This window comes from Oncorhynchus tshawytscha, linkage group LG02 (assembly GCF_018296145.1).
Source record: "Oncorhynchus tshawytscha isolate Ot180627B linkage group LG02, Otsh_v2.0, whole genome shotgun sequence".
NCBI classification, from domain to species: domain Eukaryota; kingdom Metazoa; phylum Chordata; class Actinopteri; order Salmoniformes; family Salmonidae; genus Oncorhynchus; species Oncorhynchus tshawytscha.
The window spans coordinates 61,661,379-61,684,317 of NC_056430.1; the positions used below are offsets into that span (position 1 = coordinate 61,661,379).

Here is a 22,939-nt window from a genome sequence, read left to right on the forward strand (position 1 = left end):
GTATTTCCATGGTCAGTGGAAATCTTCCTCTTCCTCCTCTTCCTCTCTCCTCTGGTAGGTCCAGGCTGAGGCGAGGTGGTGGCCATGCCTTGGCCCCTGCAGCACCCTGACACATAGAGACCCAGAGCAGTGACCCACCTCAGGAGACCAAGTCATCTGTCACTGCATGTCGGGCCCCCAGGGCCCCAGGGGTCATGGCCTGCTGATTCCATCCATTGTTTCAGGGTGATTGCTTCTCCTAGTTGCTTCAAATACAAAGGCTATTTACACACTGGCTCTGAGATGTCTCCAGTCCTCATCTTGGTTTCCATTAACATTACTTGTGTGCATCTGATTTATTCTGTTTAATTCTGGGTTTCTTTGTTTTACGTTTTGTGACAAATTACTTTGTTAAAAGCTCTAAATTAAAATGAAACTTGACATAATTAATTGTGATAGATTAGATGGACTAGATACAGTGCTTTCAAAAAGTATTTATACCCTTCGACTTATTCCACATTTTGTTGCGTTACAGCCTGAATTCAGAATTTATTAAAAATATTTTTATAATAACAAAGTGAAAACACGTTTTTCGAAATTTTTGCAAATGTATTGAAAATTAAATACAGAAATGTCAAATTTACATAAGTATTCAATACATGTTAGAATGACCTTTGACAACAATTACAGGTAAGTCTCTAAGAGCTTTGCACACCTGGATTGTACAATATTTGCACATTATTCTTTTTCAAATTCTTCAAGCTCTGTCAAGTTTGTTGTTGATCATTTCTAGACAGTCCTTTTCAAGTCTTGCCATAGATTTTCAAGACAATTTAAGTCAAAATTGTAACTAGGCCACTCAAGAACATTCAATTTCATCTTGGTAAGCAACTCCAGTGTATATCTGGCCTTGTGTTTTAAGTTATTGTCCTGCTGAAAGGTGAATTCGTCTCCCAGTGTGTGTTGGAAATCAGACTGAACCAGGTTTTCCTCTAGGAATTTTCTTGTGGTCAGCTCTATTCTGTTTCTTTTTATTTAAAAAACTCCCTTGCCAATGACAAGCATACCCATAACATGATGCAGCCACCTCCATGCTTGAAAATATGAAGAGTGGTACTCAGTGATGTGTTGTGTTGGATTTGCATTGTATTTAGGACATGAAGTTCATTTCTTTGCCACATTTTTCAGTTTTACTTTAGTGCCTTATTACAAACAGAATAGTTTAATTCTCTACAGGCTTCCTTCTTTTCACCCTGTCAATTAGGTTAGTATTGTGGAGTAACTACAATGTTGTAGATACATCCTCAGTTTTTTCCTGTCACAGCCATTACATTCTGTAATTGTTTTAAAGTGACAATTGGCCTCACAGTGAAATCCCTGAGTGGTTTCCTTCATCTCCGGCAACTGAGTTAGGAAGGACGCCTGTATCTTTGTTGTGACTGAGTGTCAGTGGTGTCAGTGAAACAGAATGGGTCAGCCGCACTACTTATTGACAAATGTTTAATTAGATTTGAAAAAACTTCTAAAAACATAATTCTACTTTGACATTATGGGGTATTGTGTGTAGGCCAGTGACACAAAATCTAAATGTAATCAATTTAAAATGCAGGCTGTAAAATGTCAAGGGGTATGAATACTTTCTGAAGGCACTGTATATCATTACTTTGTTGATTGATTTTAGCTTAGTTCTGCATTTATTACAGAGTAATAAATCAACACTGAAATTGCCACACACCATAATCCCTAAAGTGGCCCCACACAAACTTTATGTATTTTATATTTGTTGTTTACACAGCACTTTTAGCATATTTAATGAAGTTGGTACGAAGTGGCATGATGAATCCTCAGCTGGAGGAAATCTACTACTGATGTCTAATCACACATTTAGGTTGCGTAAATGGCACCCTATTCTTTATATTGTGCCCTAGTTTTTACCAGAGTCCTATGGTCCCTGGTCAAAAATAGTGTACTATGTAGTGAATAGGGTTCCATTTGGAACGCCACTCTTAGCTGGGAAAAACAGTCAGATGAAGGCAGTTTCCAAAATCCCCTAAAGATGGCAGTCAAACATGGGACTTAGTTCACATTGGCTTTATCGGAATAGACAGCCATGTCACTCAGGAATGTGAGACTTGCAGTGGAATCATGAGGAGCAGAGAGATGAGGGGGAAATCTTGACAATAAAGAGTTACATTTTCTTAAACATTATGGTGCAATTTTCTTTTTTTTAAATTACATTTGTGGCAAAAAAATAAGATTTGAGGCAGTCTCATTCGCCAATAATCTCAACTCTTGATAAAAGTCGATAACCAACCAAAAATTCTACAATATCCTTCTGTCCTCACACCAAATTGGTAATTGATTTTAAGAGGAAGATAAATGATTCCCTTTGTGTCTGCCGGCTTTGAAATTAGGTGTATCTAGAGAACTCCCAGAGGATTGGGAGAGCGCATCTATTGAGAGGGAGAAGTAGAGCGTGAGCAGGAACTAATCCATTTAAGTGTTTGGGGGCAGATTTACGCAAATTCCTTTTTCCCCCCTCAAATTCCAGGGAAGACTCTCATTTGTATCTAGCTAGGCCTTTCTCACTATTGAATATCTTGGTAGTGGATAGTGTATATAATTTGTCTCTGGAGAGTCTCACAAAAGGATATCATAGAAATAGTAGGCCTATGTCTATAGTAGAAGATCATGTTTTAGTAAGTGTCAACATATTTTCAGTCCCTCAAATTCCAAGGAAGACTCATTCGTATCGAGGCCTTCTCACTATTAAGCATACTTGGTTGTGGATAGTGTAGTGCATGACATTTTTCTCATGCTGGAGGATGCCACAATTACAATATGTCATAGAAATAGTAGGCCTCTGTCTAAGACCATGCTTAAGTAAGTGTCAGCATATTTTTTTTTGCCCCAGTTGCTGCAAGATTAAAAGTAGCCACAGTTTAAGGGGGCTGAATTTCAGTGAAGTGCATTTCAGCAGTATTTTATTAGAAGTGAGCGGGAGTTCTATACCACATTATGCTTCCCTACATAACCTCAAATAATTTTCTATTCTTCCAAAATAAAGAAAAATCCTCAAGTATCCTCAAACATTCTATTCGCCACAACAAAGCTTTCAGTTAAGTTGATTTTGGTGAAACATTTTTTTCTCACATTGCCATTCAAACCTGAGAGACTATAGGTCTTAGGCAAGTTTATAATGTATTATTCCAAGATACTAAGATTGACTCATAAACTCATTAAAGACAAGAACAAGACGATAGAGCAATGTGCTTGTTCATTTAGTGGACCTTCAAAGCCCACCTGGTCTGTTCTCGTCGGGGTTCGGACGTGACAACAACGTCCGTCATTGAGTATAACCTTTTGGCCTCAACAGCCTGCTTCCTTCAGCCACACCTCACACAGCAGCTGAGAAGCCAAAAAGCGAGAGATAGTGACCCTTCTCTGTTCTTACCTCCACCACCAACACTGTGGATGCATCCCAAATGGCACCACATTCCATATAATATATGGCACCAGAGCCCTATGAGTCCTGGTCAAAACAAGTGCACCATATAGGGGGTAGGGTGCCATTTGGGACACAACCTGTGTCTGCATAAGCCCTTTCCACCACAGTCGGCGAGTCAAACAAAGTAATTAGTCAATAAATACAGAGCTACCCAGGCGAAGCAGGGAAGGGGTCAGCCGGCAGGCAGGAAATCGACTGTGTCATTTTCCCCATCACTGTACTGTACCAAGCTGTACCCTCCTACTAACTGTCCGGGTTACTAACTGGGGTTTTGCTAGCACTTTACATTGTGTTGCACTTATACCTGTGTAGTAGTTCTGTAATTACTACTCTTATAGGCTAGCTGTGTAGTTAATCTGTAATTACACTCTAGTTACTTAAGTGTTACAAAGCTCGTTAACACATAATATAAATTGTATGACAGGACCTCAAAGTATTGAAATGGTACCTATCTGTATTCATACAGCAAACTGAGAGAAACTGGTCCTGTAATTTATTTTTTATTTTCAAACGCAAAGAGATTCGTGGGGGTAGGAGATAAAAGTCTATGAAAAAAGACTCACACACATAGTGTGAATGCGACAAGTCAAGTCCTTTTTTTTTTTAAACAGCAGAGTACGGCAAAGCAATACCAGAGCACTTGCAATAGTTATCGTTACTCATCCGCAGAGAGTCTGTGGTAAAACAGTAAACAGCACACTATTGCCTCACCTTATTGTCCTTATCCAGAATTACAACAATTTCATTATTTAAAAAAAAATGGTTTCCAGGGTGTCTGTTGTTTTGAAAAGACCCTCCAGGAAATACAGACATCGGCTTCTTTTCTTGGTACAACTCCACTGCCAAGACAAGAGTACCTTCACCCTCTATAACTGTCCATGCCATGCAGCAGAGGGGGGAAAAGTGAAGGACTAATTGTTTGTTTGTATTGAATTAACACAGTATCGAAGTATCCACTGGAGAGCTCCAGTAATTGTAGTCCCCAGAAGGGAAGTCCTCACAATGTAAGAAGTCCTCACAATGTAAGAAGTCCTCACAATGTAAGAAGTCCTCACAAGGCATGATGGGGTTTCCAAGGCCTCTCATAGTCAGGGTGGTGGTTCAGCAACAGTGGCTACTCAAATTGAACCACTTTAAGGAAATGGGGGGAGTTGGAGAAGGGGGAGTCACAAGCCCCACTGACAAACAGTCAGGCGATGGTGGTGAGTTTGGGCTGGGCACCAGCGCAATCGATATCGCTGGGTCAAGGAAGAGTCACTGAGGGAGGGGCAGCACCGAGAGATCATGCCCCAGTGGCGGGGCTGGTTGGTGGGAGGGTAGAGGTGATGGTAGGGGCACCCGTGGAGGTCAGAGCGATGCCCATATCCGTGCTGATCGGACCACCACGGGACACGCCACCCTCGGGAATACCTGGCAGATTTGCTGGGAAAACAAAGAAAAACAAACAATGAGTAAAACTGAAAACAACACCAGTGTGTACAAGTTACTTTAGCAATAATACTGTGTAGTGTTACTTTAACACTATAACACTGTGTAGTGTCAGTTTAAAACGACAGCACTCTGCACTGTTACTTTAGGTCATGTGAAGCAGTTGTGTTGTGTGCAGTGAAGCGGCACTACAATGGGGTGACATGTCGGGACAAATGGATTTCCCCTATCCCACTAACTCTTGGATCAGTGTTCATGATTTAAAGGAGAGTAGGAGGGAGGAAAAAGAGGCCATTGGTCGAGCATTTAGAGCCGGCTAGAGTGCAGCACTCTGCGGCTGAGCAAGAGAGCAGCGTGGCTGACCCATTCTGTTTCACTGACACCAGGGGACCCAATCAACAGGCGCTACTTCCCGATGGAGAGCAGAGGCTAAACGCCCCCCAAGCCTTATTTTCTCTTTCGTTTTCTTTCTTTCTCCTGAGTCCCTTTACCGGTCCTCCCCTCAAAAGATGGCAACCTTGACCCCTCGGAACGATGTTAGCAAACCTCGGCCGAATAATTGGCGGAGAGGCTCCTTTAAACAATGGCCTCCAGCGGTGTTAGGGCGACGCACAGGGGTCAGTGAGGAAGTTCACCAAAGGATGCCTGAGGGGGTTTCTGGGTAGAGAGAAACATTTTGTACGGGGAGGGGAATAATCCTGTACTCTCGTTAATTTGTGGGCCCGTAATCGCCTATTGTCTGGGAAGGGAAAATTACGATTTTGCCCAGGCTTGGCTAATTTTGCGGAATAAGAAGAAAGGAAAGAAGGGGGCCAAACGACCAGGGAACAGTCGTTTGGTCCGGGGCCTTCTGCATGGCTTGCTTTGGATACGAACTGACAGGTGCATTGTTTCCCAAGGACCCATAAGCTCAATAATCGCGAGGGGAAGAAAGTGTAATGCTCCTCCTGAGGAGTCTTTAATTGACTTTAGTTCGAAGAAGAGTTGCAGAGTGACTGTATTAGAAAAACCCGCCAAGTCCCGAGTCTCTCTCCAGTCTCTCTTCAGTCTCTCTCCAGTCTCTCTCTCCAGTCTCTCTTCAGTCTCTCTCCAGTCTCTCTCTCCAGTCTCTCTCTCCAGTCTCTCTTCAGTCTCTCTCCAGTCTCTCTTCAGTCTCTCTCCAGCCTCTCTCTCAGTCTCTCTTCAGTCTCTCTCCAGTCTATCTTCAGTCTCTCTCCAGTCTCTCTCTCCAGTCTCTCTCTCCAGTCTCTCTCCAGTCTCTCTCTCCAGTCTCTCTTCAGTCTCTCTCCAGTCTCTCTCTCCAGTCTCTCTCTCCAGTCCAGGCCGTAAACGGCTCGCTTAATCTTCCCCATTTGCCGAGCTTAATGAAAATATCTTATGACAGAACTGGAGTCCTTAATCAAATAAGAAAACGTTTTATGTACCTCGTTAATGATTCATCCATTCAACGGGACGTAAAAGAACATCTCTTATGATTAATTGACCCTGCAATTTTTGAGAACTTTACCTTAATTAGCCCGTCTATATTTAGCCACTCTATCACTCAACAGACGGCAGAGGAAGATTGACTCTTGGCCTATGTCTGTCTTCTGTTCCCATAGGATTTCAGATGCCACCTCCTACCCCATTAACAATGTTCACATGACACATTTCGTTAGCGCTGTGGTTTTCCATCGGGCATCCACTCTCGCTGTTTCTAAACAAACATCAAATTTGCACATCTGAGAGGCAGAGCTGCGCTTTCTTTTTCTCTCCGATGGTTGACCCTTTGAATGTGGACAGCCATAACACGTTCTTTCCCACAGTGCGTGTGAGCAGCGGGAGCAAGGAAAGGGCATAATTTCTGTCCACATGACCAGTCAAATAAATCAATTGGTCACACCACTGGCGTGTACATATTTCATTTAGACAAAGTCAATGAGCTTTTGCCAGCCTTTTCATCCTGCTGCAGCGTGGCAGTAGCTTTATGCTGCAGCGTGGCAGTAGCTTTATGCTGCAGAGTGGCAGTAGCTTTATGCTGCCAACGTGGCAGTAGCTTTATGCTGCCAACGTGGCAGTAGCTTTATGCTGCCAACGTGGCAGTAGCTTTATGCTGCAGCGTGGCAGTAGCTTTATGCTGCAGCGTGGCAGTAGCTTTATGCTGCAGCGTGGCAGTAGCTTTATGCTGCAGCGTGGCAGTAGCTTTATGCTGCAGCGTGGCAGTAGCTTTATGCTGCCAACGTGGCAGTAGCTTTATGCTGCAGCGTGGCAGTAGCTTTATGCTGCCAACGTGGCAGTAGCTTTATGCTGCAGCGTGGCAGTAGCTTTATGCTGCCAACGTGGCAGTAGCTTTATGCTGCGTTTCTATACCGTACACGTTTTTATTGATTTGACTTAGTGTGCACGCCTTATGCATTCTTCATGATACAGTGAGCTCTAAACGTATTGGGACACACCATTTCTGTTGTTGTTTTGGCCCACTACTACAGCACTTTGTATTCTGAAAGGATACACTAACTACGAGGTTAAAGTGCAGACTGTCAGATTTAATTTGAGGTTATTTTCATCCATATCAGGTGAAATTAGAAATGACAGCACTTTTTGTACATAGTCCTCTCATTTTAGGGACCCAAAAGTATTGGGACAAAGTCACTTATATGTACAGTATGTGTATATATGTAGACGATGATTACATCAAGCTTGTGACTCTACAAACTGGATGCATTTGCTGTTTGTTTTGACTATGTTCAAGATGATTTTGTGCCCAATAGAAATGAATGGTAAATCATGTAATTGTGTCATTTTGGAGTCACTTTTATTGTAAGTATGAATATAATATGTTTCTAAACACGTCTACATTAATGTGGATGCTTGATACTTACAGTGCGTCCCCTTGGGCTCTGTGCTAAGTCCGTTAGCAAGGGGTCACATGTAATGCCACTGTCCCTCCACACCCATACCCATCCCACCCATGGGCCCTACGGGGAGAGAAGAGGGACACATTAGAGAAGTGTGAGTGAGGATGGGGGAAGAGAAGGGGGACAGAGATAAAGAGGACAAAGACATTATTTGGGTCAGTGAGGTGAGCTAATGCAAATATTGTGTGACCGGTCACACCTGGTCAAGACTGTGTCTCTGCAAGGTGGGGGGGCATGGGAGATAGGGTTAGTCAATTATACTGTGACAGGGGAGGGGGGAATGGGAACCAGTCAGGTCCATGGTGTGTGTTTGAGGGACTCAAAGGTTTGTGTGTGTGTGGTGTGTGCATGCGTGCGTGCATACGTGCATGTGTGTGTCTGGGATGTAGGAGTTAAGAGATAGGAGTCTTTACCAGGTGGTCTGATTCCCATGTGTGTCTGGCCATCCATGACGAACCCTCCCATTGGTTGACCATCTGGGGTGTAGGGCCCTCCTCCAGTCACTGGCAAAAAAACACAGGCCGAGACAGAAGGAAATGCTAATTAGAATCTTGCATAAGTTTTAATTACCGGTGCGCCCCCATAAAATGTCCCCCTCCCTTTCCTGGTTTGGTCTGTGCTCGTTATTCTCTCGCTATTATCCTCTAATTACAAGATTATTTCGTAGGTAATTTTCTTCATCAATAGGCTTAATTACTACCAAACGACTTCGTATGTATTGGTAAGAGTTGTCCTTATGGCCTATGCTGTGAAAGAGCAACTTGATATCAGCAAATAGATTACTGTTCTGGCAACTAGAACATAATTACCTCAAATTACACAGTAGCACAGTAAATGGGAAATAAGTAACTTATAACAACTCTTTGACTCATTAAACACGCGTTTAAGCAAACCAGCTAACCATAATTACAGTACGTAATTAAGGAACTACTTTTCCACCAGGTTACTGGCATTTAACCCACTTTTCCTAGGCCGTCATTGAAAATAAGAATTTGTTCTTTAACTGACTTACCTAGTTAAATAAAGGTAAAAATAAATAAATAAATAATAACAAATAACAAATCTGTCCACTATCACTTATGGGGCTCCCAAGTGGCGCAGCGGCACTGCATCTCAATGCAAGAGGTGTCACTACAGACACCCTGGTTCGAATCCAAGCTGTATCACAACCGGCCGTGATTGTGAGTCCCATAGGGCAGCGCACAATTGGCCCAGTGTCGTCCGGGTTTGGCCGGTGTAGGCCGTCAATTGTAAATAAGAATTTGTTCTTAACTGACTTTCGTAGTCAAAATAAAAATGTAATTAAATAAATGGAACAATTAGTGGCGGAGGAAGGATAGGACAGAAAGGACTGTGATTCGGCTTTCTGTCTCACTCATATCATAAAGTATAGGCAGCCTCAGGTAGAGAAGCTGGTTCTGGTTACATGAGCCAGAGCAACAGTTCAAGCTCCTCGGTCCGTCTTTGAACTTTACAGAGTCCCCCTAATGCAACCCTAACCCCTAACCCTCATCACAGGTCATAAATTTTACAGCAGCTCCAAAACAAGGCATGTGCCAGGGGACTGCTCTGTATTTAGCAGAGAGGGAGAGAGAGGAAGAGAGGGAGAATGGGGAGCGAGAGAGAGAGAGTAACAAAGTAAACCAAAGTCCTACACCACAACTTTTTACAGTAGCCAATATGTGTTTTTTTATCAAACAGTTAAAATTCTGAAATTAAATTTCAATTTGTAAAAAAGCAAGGGAAAATGACTGGTCATATTTTAGCTTCAGTTTCACTTGGTCCTTGTTTGTTTTTTTAATCCAAGGTTAAACTTTCAGTGGACTAGCCAGTCAAAGTGATTAGCAGCTTTGTCTGGGCTAATCCTCTGGGTTTTAGTGGCCCTTCACTCCCGTAGTTAAGTCCGTTCGTTCAGTTAGACACATTGAAGACCAGAAGGGGCAAGACTGGAGAAAACAGATTCATTTATGTTTTAATTTATGTTTACATTTTGAGATGTTTTTATTTTATTAAAATCAAGATTTTTAAAAAATGTATGTTGAACCTGTTTTCTTGAAATAAATGTCTTGACGTTGACTTGAATTGAAACAACTTTACCACATGAATTGAAACCACTCAAATTTGACGGGAGACTTGCCTGCTCTATTGGACTGGTCGATCATGGGCTGTACTATTCTTCGTCTCGCGTTGATGAACCTGAAAGAGAGAGAATGAGGGAAGGAGGGAATTGGGGGAGGGCAGTGGAGGAGAGAGAAGACAGCAACACGTTATAAATGAGGCCTGGCGAGCAGCATATGATTTCAATGTACTGTTTTGGGACCACAGAGGAAAAGCATTCATTCGCTTTGGCGTTAAGAGAAGAAAAAAATGCTTGCTGTCAGCGATGGTTGCCTGACGTTGTCCAGGCATCTGGTCTACACTTCACTAAAAGAACATGGAAACCTCAACTTCCTCTTAAACTGTGTCTTTCAAAGAAAAAAATGACTTCTTGGACAGTAACTGTGATTCTTACCAAACCAAACACCTGGAATATCTATGAGTTCATAGCAAACTGACGCTGCTGGTGCAAGCATACACTTCTTTGATATCCACAAATACAGTAGACACTTGATATACTGTCTCTAAAAAGTCCAAAATATTTCATGTTACAGCAAAATTATATTTAGCTTTTCAATACATAAAATACACCAAGCACTAATAAAGTCCTCAAGTACTAGTTTAGATTTTTAGTGTACCATCCCTTAGCACACATCCAAACAAAGCTCATACAACTAAATCTCTCTGCAGTGGGATAGCTTAGGTGCATTACGGAATAGCTATGTTTGCAGAGTGTTGTCCTACATTCATACACGTCCCCTCAAAGTATAATTGTGCTCTTGAAAGCCATCATTCTGGTATGCATGATCCCTAACCTTCGACCCTGGCGGCCCCGTGACCCGGCGCCCTCGGCAGAGGAGCACTCTGGTCTTGCTCAGCCTAAAGCTTTGTGAAACCGCCCCGTGACCCCTGCCGACCCGGGGAGTGAAAGCTCAGTGGTTCCAACTTGATTTATGTCCCTCTGCCTTTTTACCCCTGGTGGAATGGTTCCATTTCATCTTTTTCTTCTTCAAAAAAAAGAGAGAAGCGAAAAGGGGAGGAACAGGTTTCCTTTTCAGGAAAACAAAAGCCACAACACTCCTTTCAGCAGGGCCCAAAAAAAGGCAGAAGCAGGGGGCGGGAGGGGGGTGGAGTAGTGGGAGGAGGAGTGGAGGGGCATAGATGAGGGGGAGAGGAAGATACTAAGAGAGAAGTGCGGAGAAGAGGCCCAAACTGAACTAGAAAACCGAGTCATATGATGAAGCCTATCTAGAAGCCTATCTAGAGCTGCATGCTTTTTGCAGTGTAATAACATACTGTGTATCTATCAGGCAATAAAAGGTGGCTATTAGGTGATGTTTTGGATGATAGAACCATAAAAATAAAGGGGAACCAATTACTTTAATTTCAACAAAGCTTTGACAAATGAGGCGCAAAGTCCCTTAGGCCAGAGTGCTTCCACAAAAACCACAAGAAGGACATATCCTTGATGATACTGTGACGAATCATGGTGGGGAGCACAGGGGGTGTATGTAGTGTTAGAGATCTCAAAAGGAGAGAGAGATAGAGGGAGAGAGAGGGGTGGAGAGGCTGTGGGGCGCTCTGTTGTGTGGGAGCCCGGCCACCACCACACACCCCCTAGCTCCGCCTTTTAAGCAGCCAATGAAAGGGGGAACAGAGCGCCATGCGGCGGGACCAAGGCTGCGTCCTCTGTTAGGGAGTTAAAAGTTTCACCCCTGCGCGAACCCTTCACACCATGGGACTGCGTTTATGTCCCTGCTTTAGCCCTCCGCTTCCCACCGCACAATAAGTGTGACTATCCACCCCTCTCTGGCTCCCACTCCCACAATGGAGGCCTATTCTTCTGGCTAGACGTGTCGTAAAAACCCTCCACTTTTGAAAAACGTTGTTTTTCCGAAGAAAAACATTGTTTTACGACGGCTTTGTGTGATATGAACTTGTATGCTTAGCGTGTAGTGAAGTAAGCACCTATAGTAGGCACTTCTAGATACAGCCAGGGTATCCACAATAGGGTTGGGGTCAATTCCATTTCAATTCAATCATCTCAGGAACTATTGCATTGAAAAGCCTTCACTTTACTTTCACTTCCTGAATTGAATAAATTGAAATGGAATTGACCCCAACCCTGATCCACAACTTTACAAATACTACCTCACCACCAAGCACCATCACATTTACACATAAAAACACAGGCCGAAAAACATTTTTTGTTTAAAGGAATGCGCTCAAGAAAGAACAACCCCAACAACTGAAATATCCTCCTTTAGCTAATTTGTTGCGGTGGCATCTGTTCTCGTCCACTGCAGGCTGCAGAGCTGGAGACTCAGCACGGTGAAACGCTTCTCCTGTGAGGATTAAAATAAACGAGCGCTCCCCTCCAGTCTGGGCTCCCCTGGTCGTAAAATGGCCCCTAAACCCGCCTCCCGGGGTGTCATTCTCAGGTCACCTTCCCCCTAACCCCCCCTCCCCTCCCCCTCGGTCCCCCCAACTCCCCCCTTGCACGCCCACCCTTGGGTGTTTGAATAAACCAGTCCAGCTGTTTGCCATGAAAACGCCATTGACATCAATCCCCCCCCCCTTCTCACCTGTTCCAATCAGCACATGGCCCTGTTATGAGATGGGGGGGACTTAAACGCCTCGGCAACTTCTCCACAACCTCTCCGCAACCTATCCTACTGCACTTAGAATGTGACTGACAAACGAGCCCATGCATGTACAGTATCTTCAAAGCACTAACAGCAATGTCAATTGAACGATGACTATGCAATGCATGTGTATGTTGAGGAAATGGACTGTGCTGCTGCTACATTTAGATCAGTGGTGTAAAGTACTTAAGTAAAATTACTTGAATGTACGACTTCGTTTTTTGTGTTATCTGTACTTTACTTTTCTATTTATATTTTTGACAACTTTTACTTCTACTTCACCACATTCCTAATGAAAATAATGTTCTTTTTACTCCATACATTATTTCCCCCTGACACCCAAAGGTACATGTTACATTTTTAATGCTTAACAGCACAGGAAAATGGTCCAATTCACACAGTTATCAAGAGACCATCCATGGTCATCCCTACTGCCACTGATCTGTGGACTCACTAAACACACATGCTTTGTTTGTAAATGATGTTGGAGTGTTGGAGTGTGCCCCTGGCTATCCATAATAATAAAAAACAAGAAAATGGTGCCGCCTGGTTTGGTTAATACAGTATATGGAATTTGAAATGATTTATACTTAAGTATATTTTTTACCAAATACATTTTGACTTTTACTCAAATACTATTTCACTGGGTGACTTCCACTTTTACTTCAGTCATTTTCTATTAAGGCATCTTGACTTCAACTAAAGTATGACAATTGGGTACTTTTTCCATGCCCGATTTAGATTCATAAGTTCCAGAGAGGGCCGAAAAAATGGGAGAAAAAACATTAGCGCCAGCCGCTGAGTTGAGAGGCCAAACGGCTCTGAATTCCTTCACACACTCTGCCGGAATCTCTGTAACATTCCACCGCAGCCGGCGATCTGAAGAACAGTACTTGTGTGTATGTATGTGTGAACGTGTGTGTGCAGCGTGTGCCAGCGTGCTTGTACACATACATACGTTCCTTACGCGCATACATGCATGTGTCTGTGCATGTCTGTGTGTCTGCGTGTGATTCAAAGGTTGGTGCTTTTAACGAAGAGAACATACTTGGGGGTCGCTCGTAATTCCCCACGGCAACATTAGGCTCTGTTGTTGAACAGTGGGAGGCCATTACCTCATTGCTAAACCCGACCCCCCCCGCCCCCTTACACCCCTCGGTGGGCACTTCTCGCCAAACTCAGAGGAGTGTTTCCATTAACTAAACTGTGAACCCGCCACCTCTCCACACACAGACAGACACACACACACATACTGGTACATAGAAATACAGATATATGCGTGCACACACACATACGCGCACAAGTCCATTTAAAAGCATATATGGGAGAAACACCAAAAGCAAAGTTGGCTAAACTTGCGAATTCATTTGTATTTCTCAGCATAATACAAGAGAAAACCCTGGACTCCCTCTGAAAATCAGCTTGTCAGCCAAGTTACCACGGTAACAGACAAATAATAGTTGACACAATATTAGAATTGCTGCTACATTAATAGCAGGAGAAGTCATCAATCTCCGTCAAATGAAACAACATTTCCCATACCTCACCACTCACCCCCCATCCAGAATGTGCATCCTATCTGCCCCTCTTTTTAGATTATTCCTCTCCCTCCATTCCCCACCCCACCTCTCCCACACCCCTGATTCCCATGGGACCCGTGTGGTACCACTACCTGCATGCTAGGTTGAGCAGCTAAGCAACACCTCTGAGAGCCTATCCTGATTCTCTCACTAATGGCACGCTATTCCCTATGTAGTGCACTACTTTTGACCAGAGCCTGTGGGGCACTGGTCAAAAGTAGTGTATGGTGCACTGGTCAAAAGTATTGTTATGGTGCACTGGTCAAAAGTATTGTTATGGTGCACTGGTCAAAAGTAGTGTGTGGTGCACTGGTCAAAAGTAGTGTATGGTGCACTGGTCAAAAGTAGTGTATGGTGCACTGGTCAAAAGTATTGTTATGGTGCACTGGTCAAAAGTATTGTTATGGTGCACTGGTCAAAAGTAGTGTGTGGTGCACTGGTCAAAAGTAGTGTATGGTGCACTGGTCAAAAGTAGTGTATGGTGCACTGGTCAAAAGTATTGTTATGGTGCACTGGTCAAAAGTATTGTTATGGTGCACTGGTCAAAAGTAGTGTGTGGTGCACTGGTCAAAAGTAGTGCCCTATAAAGGGAATAGGGTGCCATTTGGAACATATAAATGTTTCACGACCTCACTGTCCTTGAAAGAGGAAAAGTGTGCAGCTGAGTGTGCACTAGCATCAAGCTGGGATCTCTTCTCTACCTGGCTACAGCACATGTCCTTTCTGTATGAGTTTTGAAACAGAGTGAAACGGGAAGGTACTACTGTGAACTGTCCAATAACAAAATTTAGCAGATTTTCTTTTTCCGTTGTAAGACATATTTCTACAGTGTGCCCAACTGAACAGGACCCAGGCAGGTAAAAGTGCTGATTGCAGCTGAGTGTGCAGGAACACGCTGGGTTCTCATCTCTACCTGGCTACAGCACCTGGCCTCTCTGTGTGAGCCATTACCTTCCGCCCAATAACCATGGCAGGGTGGCACACCGCGGGCCATCTTCACTAGTTTTTGATAATATTACTGCACTGTTTAGGGAAGAGCGAGTTTGAGATTTCAGATCTGATCTTTGTGGCACATGTATTTATATACACTGCTCAAACAAAATAAAGGGAACACTAAAATAACACATCCTAGATCTGAATGAATGAAATATTCCTATTAAATACTTTTTTCTTCACATAGTTGAATGTGCTGACAACAAAATTACACAAAAATGATCAATGGAAATCAAATTTATCAACCCAGGGAGGTCTGGATTTGGAGTCATACTCAAAATTAAAGTGGAAAACCACACTACAGGCTGATCCAACTTTGATGCAATGTCCTTAAAACAAGTCAAAATGAGGCTCAGTAGTGTGTGTGGCCTCCACGTGCCTGTATGACCTCCCTACAACGCCTGGGCATGCTCCTAATGAGGTGGCGGATGGTCTCCTGAGGGATCTCCTCCCAGACCTGGACTAAAGCATCCGCCAACTCCTGGACAGTCTGTGGTGCAACGTGGCATTGGTGGATGGAGCGAGACATGATGTCCCAGATGTGCTCAATTGGATTCAGGTCTGGGGAACGGGCGGGCCAGTCCATAGCATCAATGCCTTTCTCTTGCAGGAACTGTTGACACACTCCAGCCACATGAGGTCTAGCATTGTCTTGCATTAGGAGGAACCCAGGGCCAACCGTACCAGCATATGGTCTCACAAGGGGTCTGAGGATCTCATCTCGGTACCTAATGGCAGTCAGGCTACCTCTGGCGAGCACATGGAGGGCTGTGCGGCCCCCCAAAGAAATGCCACCCCACACCATGACTGACCCACCGCCAAACCGGTCATGCTGGAGGATGTTGCACGCAGCAGAACATTCTCCATGGCATCTCCAGACTCTGTCACGTCTGTCACATGTGCTCAGTGTGAACCTGCTTTCATCTGTGAAGAGCACAGGGCGCCAGTGGCAAATTTGCCAATCTTGGTGTTCTCTGGCAAATGCCAAACGTCCTGCACGGTGTTGGGCTGGAAGCACAACCCCCACCTGTGGACATCGGGCCCTCATACCACCCTCATGGAGTCTGTTTCTGACCGTTTGAGCAGACACATGCACATTTGTGGCCTGCTGGAGGTCATTTTGCAGGGCTCTGGCAGTGCTCCTCCTGCTCCTCCTTGCACAAAGGCGGAGGTAGCAAACCTGCTGCTGGGTTGTTGCCCTCCTACGGCCTCCTCCACGTCTCCTGATGTACTGGCCTGTCTCCTGGTAGCGCCTCCATGCTCTGGACACTACGCTGACAGACACAGCAAACCTTCTTGCCACAGCTTGCATTGATGTGCCATCCTGGATGAGCTGCACTACCTGAGCCACTTGTGTGGGTTGTAGACTCTGTCTCATGCTACCACTAGAGTGAAAGCACCGCCAGCATTCAAAAGTGACCAAAACATCAGCCAGGAAGCATAGGATCTGAGAAGTGGTCTGTGGTCACCACCTGCAGAACCACTCCTTTATTGGGGGTGTCTTGCTAATTGCCTATAATTTCCACCTGTTGTCTATTCCATTTGCACAACAGCATGTGAAATTTATTGTCAATCAGTGTTGCTTCCTAAGTGGACAGTTTGATTTCACAGAAGTGTGATTGACTTGGAGTTACATTGTGTTGTTTAAGTGTTCCCTTTATATTTTTGAGCAGTGTATATTATGGATCCCCTCTCCCTGGGTTCCAGCAAAATTAAGACAGTTATATACAATTAAAAACATGACATTACATTTCACTACAGATTTCACAACACATTAAGTGTGTGCCCTCAGGCCACTACTCTATTACCACACATCTACAACACAAAATCTATGTGTACGTGTGTGTATAGTGCGTATGTTATCATGTGTGTGTATGCGTGTGTCTGTGCCTGTGTGTGTCTCTTCACAGTCCCTGCTGTAACATAAGGTGTATTTTAATCTGTTTTTTAAATCAGATTTTACTGCTTGCACAAGTTACTTGATGTGGAATATACATTGGGGCAAAAAAGTATTTAGTCAGCCACCAATTGTGCAAGTTCTCCCACTTAAAAAGATGAGAGAGGCCTGTAATTTTCATCATAGGTACACTTCAACTATGACTGACAAAATGGGAAGAAAACAAATCCAGAAAATTACATTGTAGGATTTTTAATGAATTTATTTGCAAATTATGGTGGAAAATAAGTATTTGGTCAATAAAAAAGTTTATCTCAATACTCTGTTATATACCCTTTGTTGGCAATGACAGAGGTCAAACGTTTCCTGTAAGTCTTCACAAGGTTTTCACACACTGTTGCTGGTATTTTGGCCCATTCCTCCATGCAGATCTCCTCTAGAGCAGTGATGTTTTGGGAATGTTGCTGGGCAACACAGACTTTCAACTCCCTCCAAAAATTTTCTATGGGGTTGAGATCTGGAGACTGGCTAGGCCACTCCAGGACCTTGAAATGCTTCTTACGAAGCCACTCCTTTGTTGCCCGGGCGGTGTGTTTGGGATCATTGTCATGCTGAAAGACCCAGCCACGTTTCATCTTCAATGCCCTTGCTGATGGAAGGAGGTTTTCACTCAATATCTCACGATACATGGCCCCATTCATTCTTTCCTTTACACGGATCAGTCGTCCTGGTCCCTTTGCAGAAAAACAGCCCCAAAGAATGATGTTTCCACCCCCATGCTTCACAGTAGGTATGGTGTTCTTTGGATGCAACTCAGCATTCTTTGTCCTCCAAACACGACGAGTTGAGTTTTTACCAAAAAGTTCAATTTTTATTTCATCTGACCATATGACATTCTCCCAATCTTCTTCTGGATCATCCAAATGCTCTCTAGCAAACTTCAGACGGGCCTGGACATGTACTGGCTTAAGCAGCGGGACACGTCTGGCACTGCAGGATTTGAGTCCCTGGTGGCGTAGTGTGTTACTGATGGTAGGCTTTGTTACTTTGGTCCCAGCTCTCTGCAGGTCATTCACTAGGTCCACCCGTGTGGTTCTGGGATTTTTGCTCACCGTTCTTGTGATCATTTTGACCCCACGGGGTGAGATCTTGCGTGGAGCCCCAGATCGTGGGAGATTATCAGTGGTCTTGTATGTCTTCCATTTCCTAATAATTGCTCCCACAGTTGATTTCTTCAAACCAAGCTGCTTACCTATTGCAGATTCAGTCTTCCCAGCCTGGTGCAGGTCTACAATTTTGTTTCTGGTGTCTTTTGACAGCTCTTTTGTCTTGGCCATAGTGGAGTTTGGAGTGTGACTATTTGAGGTTGTGGACAGGTGTCTTTTATACTGATAACAAGTTCAAACAGGTGCCATTAATACAGGTAACGAGTGGAGGACAGAGGAGCCTCTTAAATAAGAAGTTACAGGTCTGTGGGAGCCAGAAATCTTGCTTGTTTGTCGGTGACCAAATACTTATTTTCCACCATAATTTGCAAATAAATTCATTAAAAATCCTATTTTTCTTCTCATTTTGTCTGTCATAGTTGAAGTGTACCTATGATGAAAATGACAGGCCTCTCATCTTTTTAAGTGGGAGAACTTGCACAATTGGTGACTGACTAAATACTTTTTTGCTCCACTGTAGTTACATGTAGTCATGGCTCTATTTAGTACTGTGGGCCTCCAATAGTCTGTCCTGGACTTGGGGACTGTGAATAGACCTCTGGTGGCATGTCTTGTGGGGTATGCATGGTGCATTCAATATGTTAATACTTCTCACAAATACAAGTAATGATGAAGTCAATCTCTCCTCTACTTTGGTCCAGGAGAGATTGACATGCATATTATAAATGTTCCATGTGGCTCTCTGTGTACATTTAAGGGCCAGTTGTGCTGCCCTGTTCTGGGCCAACTGTAAGTCCCTCTTTGTGGTACCTGACCACAGAGCTGAACGGTAGTCCAGGTGCGACAAAACTAGGGCCTGTAGGACCTGCCATGTTGATAGCGTTGTTAAGAAGGCAGAGCAGCGATTTATTATGGACAGACCTCTCCCCATCTTAGCTACTGTTGCATCAATATGTTTTGACCATGACAGTTTACAATCCAGGGTTACTCCAAGCAGTTTAATCTCAACTTGCTCAATTTCCATATTATGCATTACAAATTTTAATTAAGGTTTAGGGTTTAGTGAATGATTTGTCCCAAATACAATGCTATTAGTTTTTGAAATAATTAGGACTAACTTACATATTTCTTGCCACATATTCTGAAACTGACTGCAGTTCTTTGTTAAGTGTTGCAGTCATTTCAGTCGCTGTAGTAGCTGACATGTATAGTGTTGAGTCATCAGCATACATAGACACACAGGCTTTACTCAGAACCAGTGGCAGGTCATTAGTGAAGATTTTAAAAAGTAAGGGGCCTAGACAGCTGCCCTGGGGAATGCCTGACTTTACCTGGATTATGATGGAGATGGTTCCATTAAAGAACACCCTCTGTGTTCTGTTAAGACAGGTAACTCTCGATACACAATATAGCGGGAGATGTAAATCCATAACACATACATTTTTCCAGCAGACAGAATATGATTGATAATGTCAAAGCTGCACTGAAGTCTTACAAAACAGCTCCCACAATCTTTATATTATACATTTCTCCCAGACAATCATCAGTCATTTGTTTAAGTGCCGTACATGTCAAATGCCCTTCCCTATAAGCGTGCCGAAAATATGTTAATTTCTTTACTGTGAAATGGTAACAGATTGATTGGTCGGTTGTTTGAGCCAGTAAAGGGTGCTTTGCTATTATTGGTAGCAGAATTAATTGTGCTTCCCTCCAGGCCTGAGGGCACACCCTTTCCTGTAGGCTTAGATTGAAGAGATGGCAAAGAGGAGTGGAAAAACAGTCTGCTATCATCCTCAGTAGTTTTCCATCCAAGATGTCAGACCCAGGTGGCTTGTCATTGTTGATAGACAGCGATACTATTTTCACCTCTTCCACACTCATTTTACGGAATAAAAAATGTCAATAGTAGTCTTTCATTATTTGTTCAGTTATGCATGGATGTGTAGGTTCAGAATTTGTGGTTGGCATGTCATGCCTAAGTTTACTAGTCTTGCCAATGAAATAATCATTAAAGTATCAATGGGTCATGAAAATATCAATGGGTTTTGTGATGAATGAGCCATCTGATTCAATGAATGGGGCCGAGTTTGACTTTTTGCCCAAAATTTAATTTAAGGTGCTCCAAAGCTTTTTACTATCATTCTTTATATAATTTATCTTTGATTCATAGTACAGTTTCTTCTTATTTTTGTTCCGTTTAGTCACATGATTTCTCAATTTACAGTTTGTTTCCCAATCGGCTGTACAGCCAGACTTATTTGCCATTCCTTTAGCCTCATCCCTCTCAACCATACAATTTTTCAATTCCTCATTATTAACCGTTTTTACAGTCATTTTCTTAATGGGTGCATACTTATTAGTAACTGGAATAAGCAATTTTATAAATGTGTCAAGTGCAGTGTCTGGTTGCTCCTCATTAAACAGCAAATATTCTTTACATATATGTATGACCTCTTATACACTATATTAGGCCCAGCCTTTGGAACATTGTTTTTCCTAGGTATAGCTACTATATTATGATCATTACATCTGATGGATTTGGATACTGCTTCATAGCAGATTTCTCCAGCATTAGTAAAGATGTGATCAATACATGTGGATGATTTCATACCTGTGAATTCCACTCGGGCTCCCGAGTGGCAGAGCGGTCTAAGGCACTGCATCTTAGTGCTAGAGGTGTCACTACAGACACCCTGGTTGAATCCAGGCTGTATCACAACCGGCCGTGATTGGGAGTCCCATAGGGTGGCGCACAATTGGCCCAGCATTGTCCGGATTTTCATGGTGTAGGCAGTCATTGGTAAATAAAAATTTGTTCTTAACTGACTTGCCTAGTTAAATAAAGGTTAAATAAAATAAACATTTTTTTTTATTTTTTTTTGTAAATAACCTGGTAGGTTGACTGACACCCTGAACCAGGTTGCAGGCACTGGTTACAGTTTGAATATGTTTCTTGAGTGAACTGCCTGATGGAAGCCAGTCAATATTTACATCACACAAAAAATAGACCTCTCTGTTGATATCACATACATTATCAAGCATTTCTCACATATTATCCAGATACTGACTGTTAGCACTTGGTGGTCTATAGCAGCTTCCCACCAGAATGGGCTTTAGGTGAGGCAGTTGAACCTGTAGCCATATTACTTTAACAGCATTTGACATGAGATCCTCTCTAAGCTTTACAGGAATATGACTCTGGACATAAACGGCAACACCTCCACCATTGGCATTCCTGTCTCTTCTGAAGATGTTGAAACCATGTATTGCTACCACTGTATAATTAAACTTATTACCTAAGTGAGTTTCAGAGATAGTCAGTATATGAATGTTATCTGTTACTAGCAAATTATTGATTTCATGAACCTTGTTTCAGATTCAGATCCAGAGTGTTTAATAGTAATATGTACAGGGTTGCCAGTGTGATTGCAGGGTACAGTAAAAATCTTAGGCTTCGAGCTTCAACATGCAGGACTAAGTGAAATAAAATAATGAAAATGGTCATAAAAAACAACAATAGAAATAGCACTATATACATAATAACAACTCTGTCAGTGATGACTAAACACATGTCCATTGGGGTGGAGGTTGAGTAAAGGCTATTGAGGGGTTGTGGTGGGATGGAATGACCACCGGGGAGCACCATGACTATTGACTGAAATAAAAACAACACAAATTGTAATGAAAAAAGTGATAATATACATTAACAACTGCAATAGTGATGAATGCCGTTGGGGTAGGCTATATGTTAATCTGGGCTGTTTTTAGCACTTTTCTGAGATTCGTGATTGTTTTTATTACTTTACTGGGAGGCTTATCAGAGGTAGACATGACAGTGATATTTATGTCTGAGCTGATAGTGCAGGCTGAGCTGCACACAGTGGACTTCCGACTAGGGCAAACCACCTCAGTGCTAACAGTATAACTCCAGTTCATAGGCAAATGATTACTGCAGACAATAGCTGTAGGATTGACAGAGGATTGTTCTGTGGGTATTTATTTTGACAGATGCATATAGGGAAATACTGTGCATAGTGCATGCATATAGGGAAATACTGTGCATAGTGCATGCATATAGGGAAATACTGTGCATAGTGCATGCATATAGGGAAATACTGTGCATAGTGCATGCATATAGGGAAATACTGTGCATAGTGCATGCATATAAAGGCTAAACAGTAGTTGGAATGGTGTAGAGTTATACCTTAACAAATTGATTGCATTTTCTGTATTCTGTATTTGCTCATGTATATTGCTGTGTATATTTGCCTAGGCTAGTGTTCAATTGGATAGGATGTCTGTACATCTGTACATGTCAAGATTGAGATTTCTCATATAGTGGTTGAATCATCATTCTTGTCTACGTTTTGCCTCCATAACCAGACAGAATTAAACACGTTGCAGGCTACTACCTCATACTTCGTTAATAACTGTGGATATTTATTCATAAAATAGATCAAAGTACAGTGAAATGTCCTAGTTTCTTCTTTCAGATTAGTAAATACTGTAGTAAATGCACCCCGCACCACTGGAACTATTATACAGGTTTCCTCTCATTCCAATTAACTGAAGCCAACAGACTGTAAGGGGGATATTTTCAGTCGGGTGTTCCCAGAGGAATGAATCATTCAAATCATTAGACCCAGGTTGCCTGGGTTGGGGTAAACTAACTAAGGTTCCATCCCAAACGGCATCCTATTCCCTATATAGTGCACTACTTTTGACCAGAGCCCTATGGGAAATAGGGTG

The 22,939-nt window shown here is 42.9% G+C and overlaps 1 protein-coding gene across 1 annotated transcript in view; it reads right to left on the reverse strand.

The window, feature by feature from the left end:
- Positions 1-3,971: 3,971 nt before the first annotated feature.
- The window catches only part of LOC112265361 (homeobox protein Meis1), a 37,711-nt gene continuing 18,743 nt past the window's right edge, over positions 3,972-22,939 (reverse strand). The window contains exons 10-13 of the mRNA XM_024442582.2: positions 9,950-10,008; positions 8,226-8,315; positions 7,777-7,872; positions 3,972-4,909 (exon numbers count right to left, since the gene is read on the reverse strand). Coding sequence (XP_024298350.1) covers positions 7,820-7,872; positions 8,226-8,315; positions 9,950-10,008 — 202 coding nt within the window. The 3' untranslated portion in view covers positions 3,972-4,909; positions 7,777-7,819. The remainder of the gene's footprint in view (positions 4,910-7,776; positions 7,873-8,225; positions 8,316-9,949; positions 10,009-22,939) is intronic.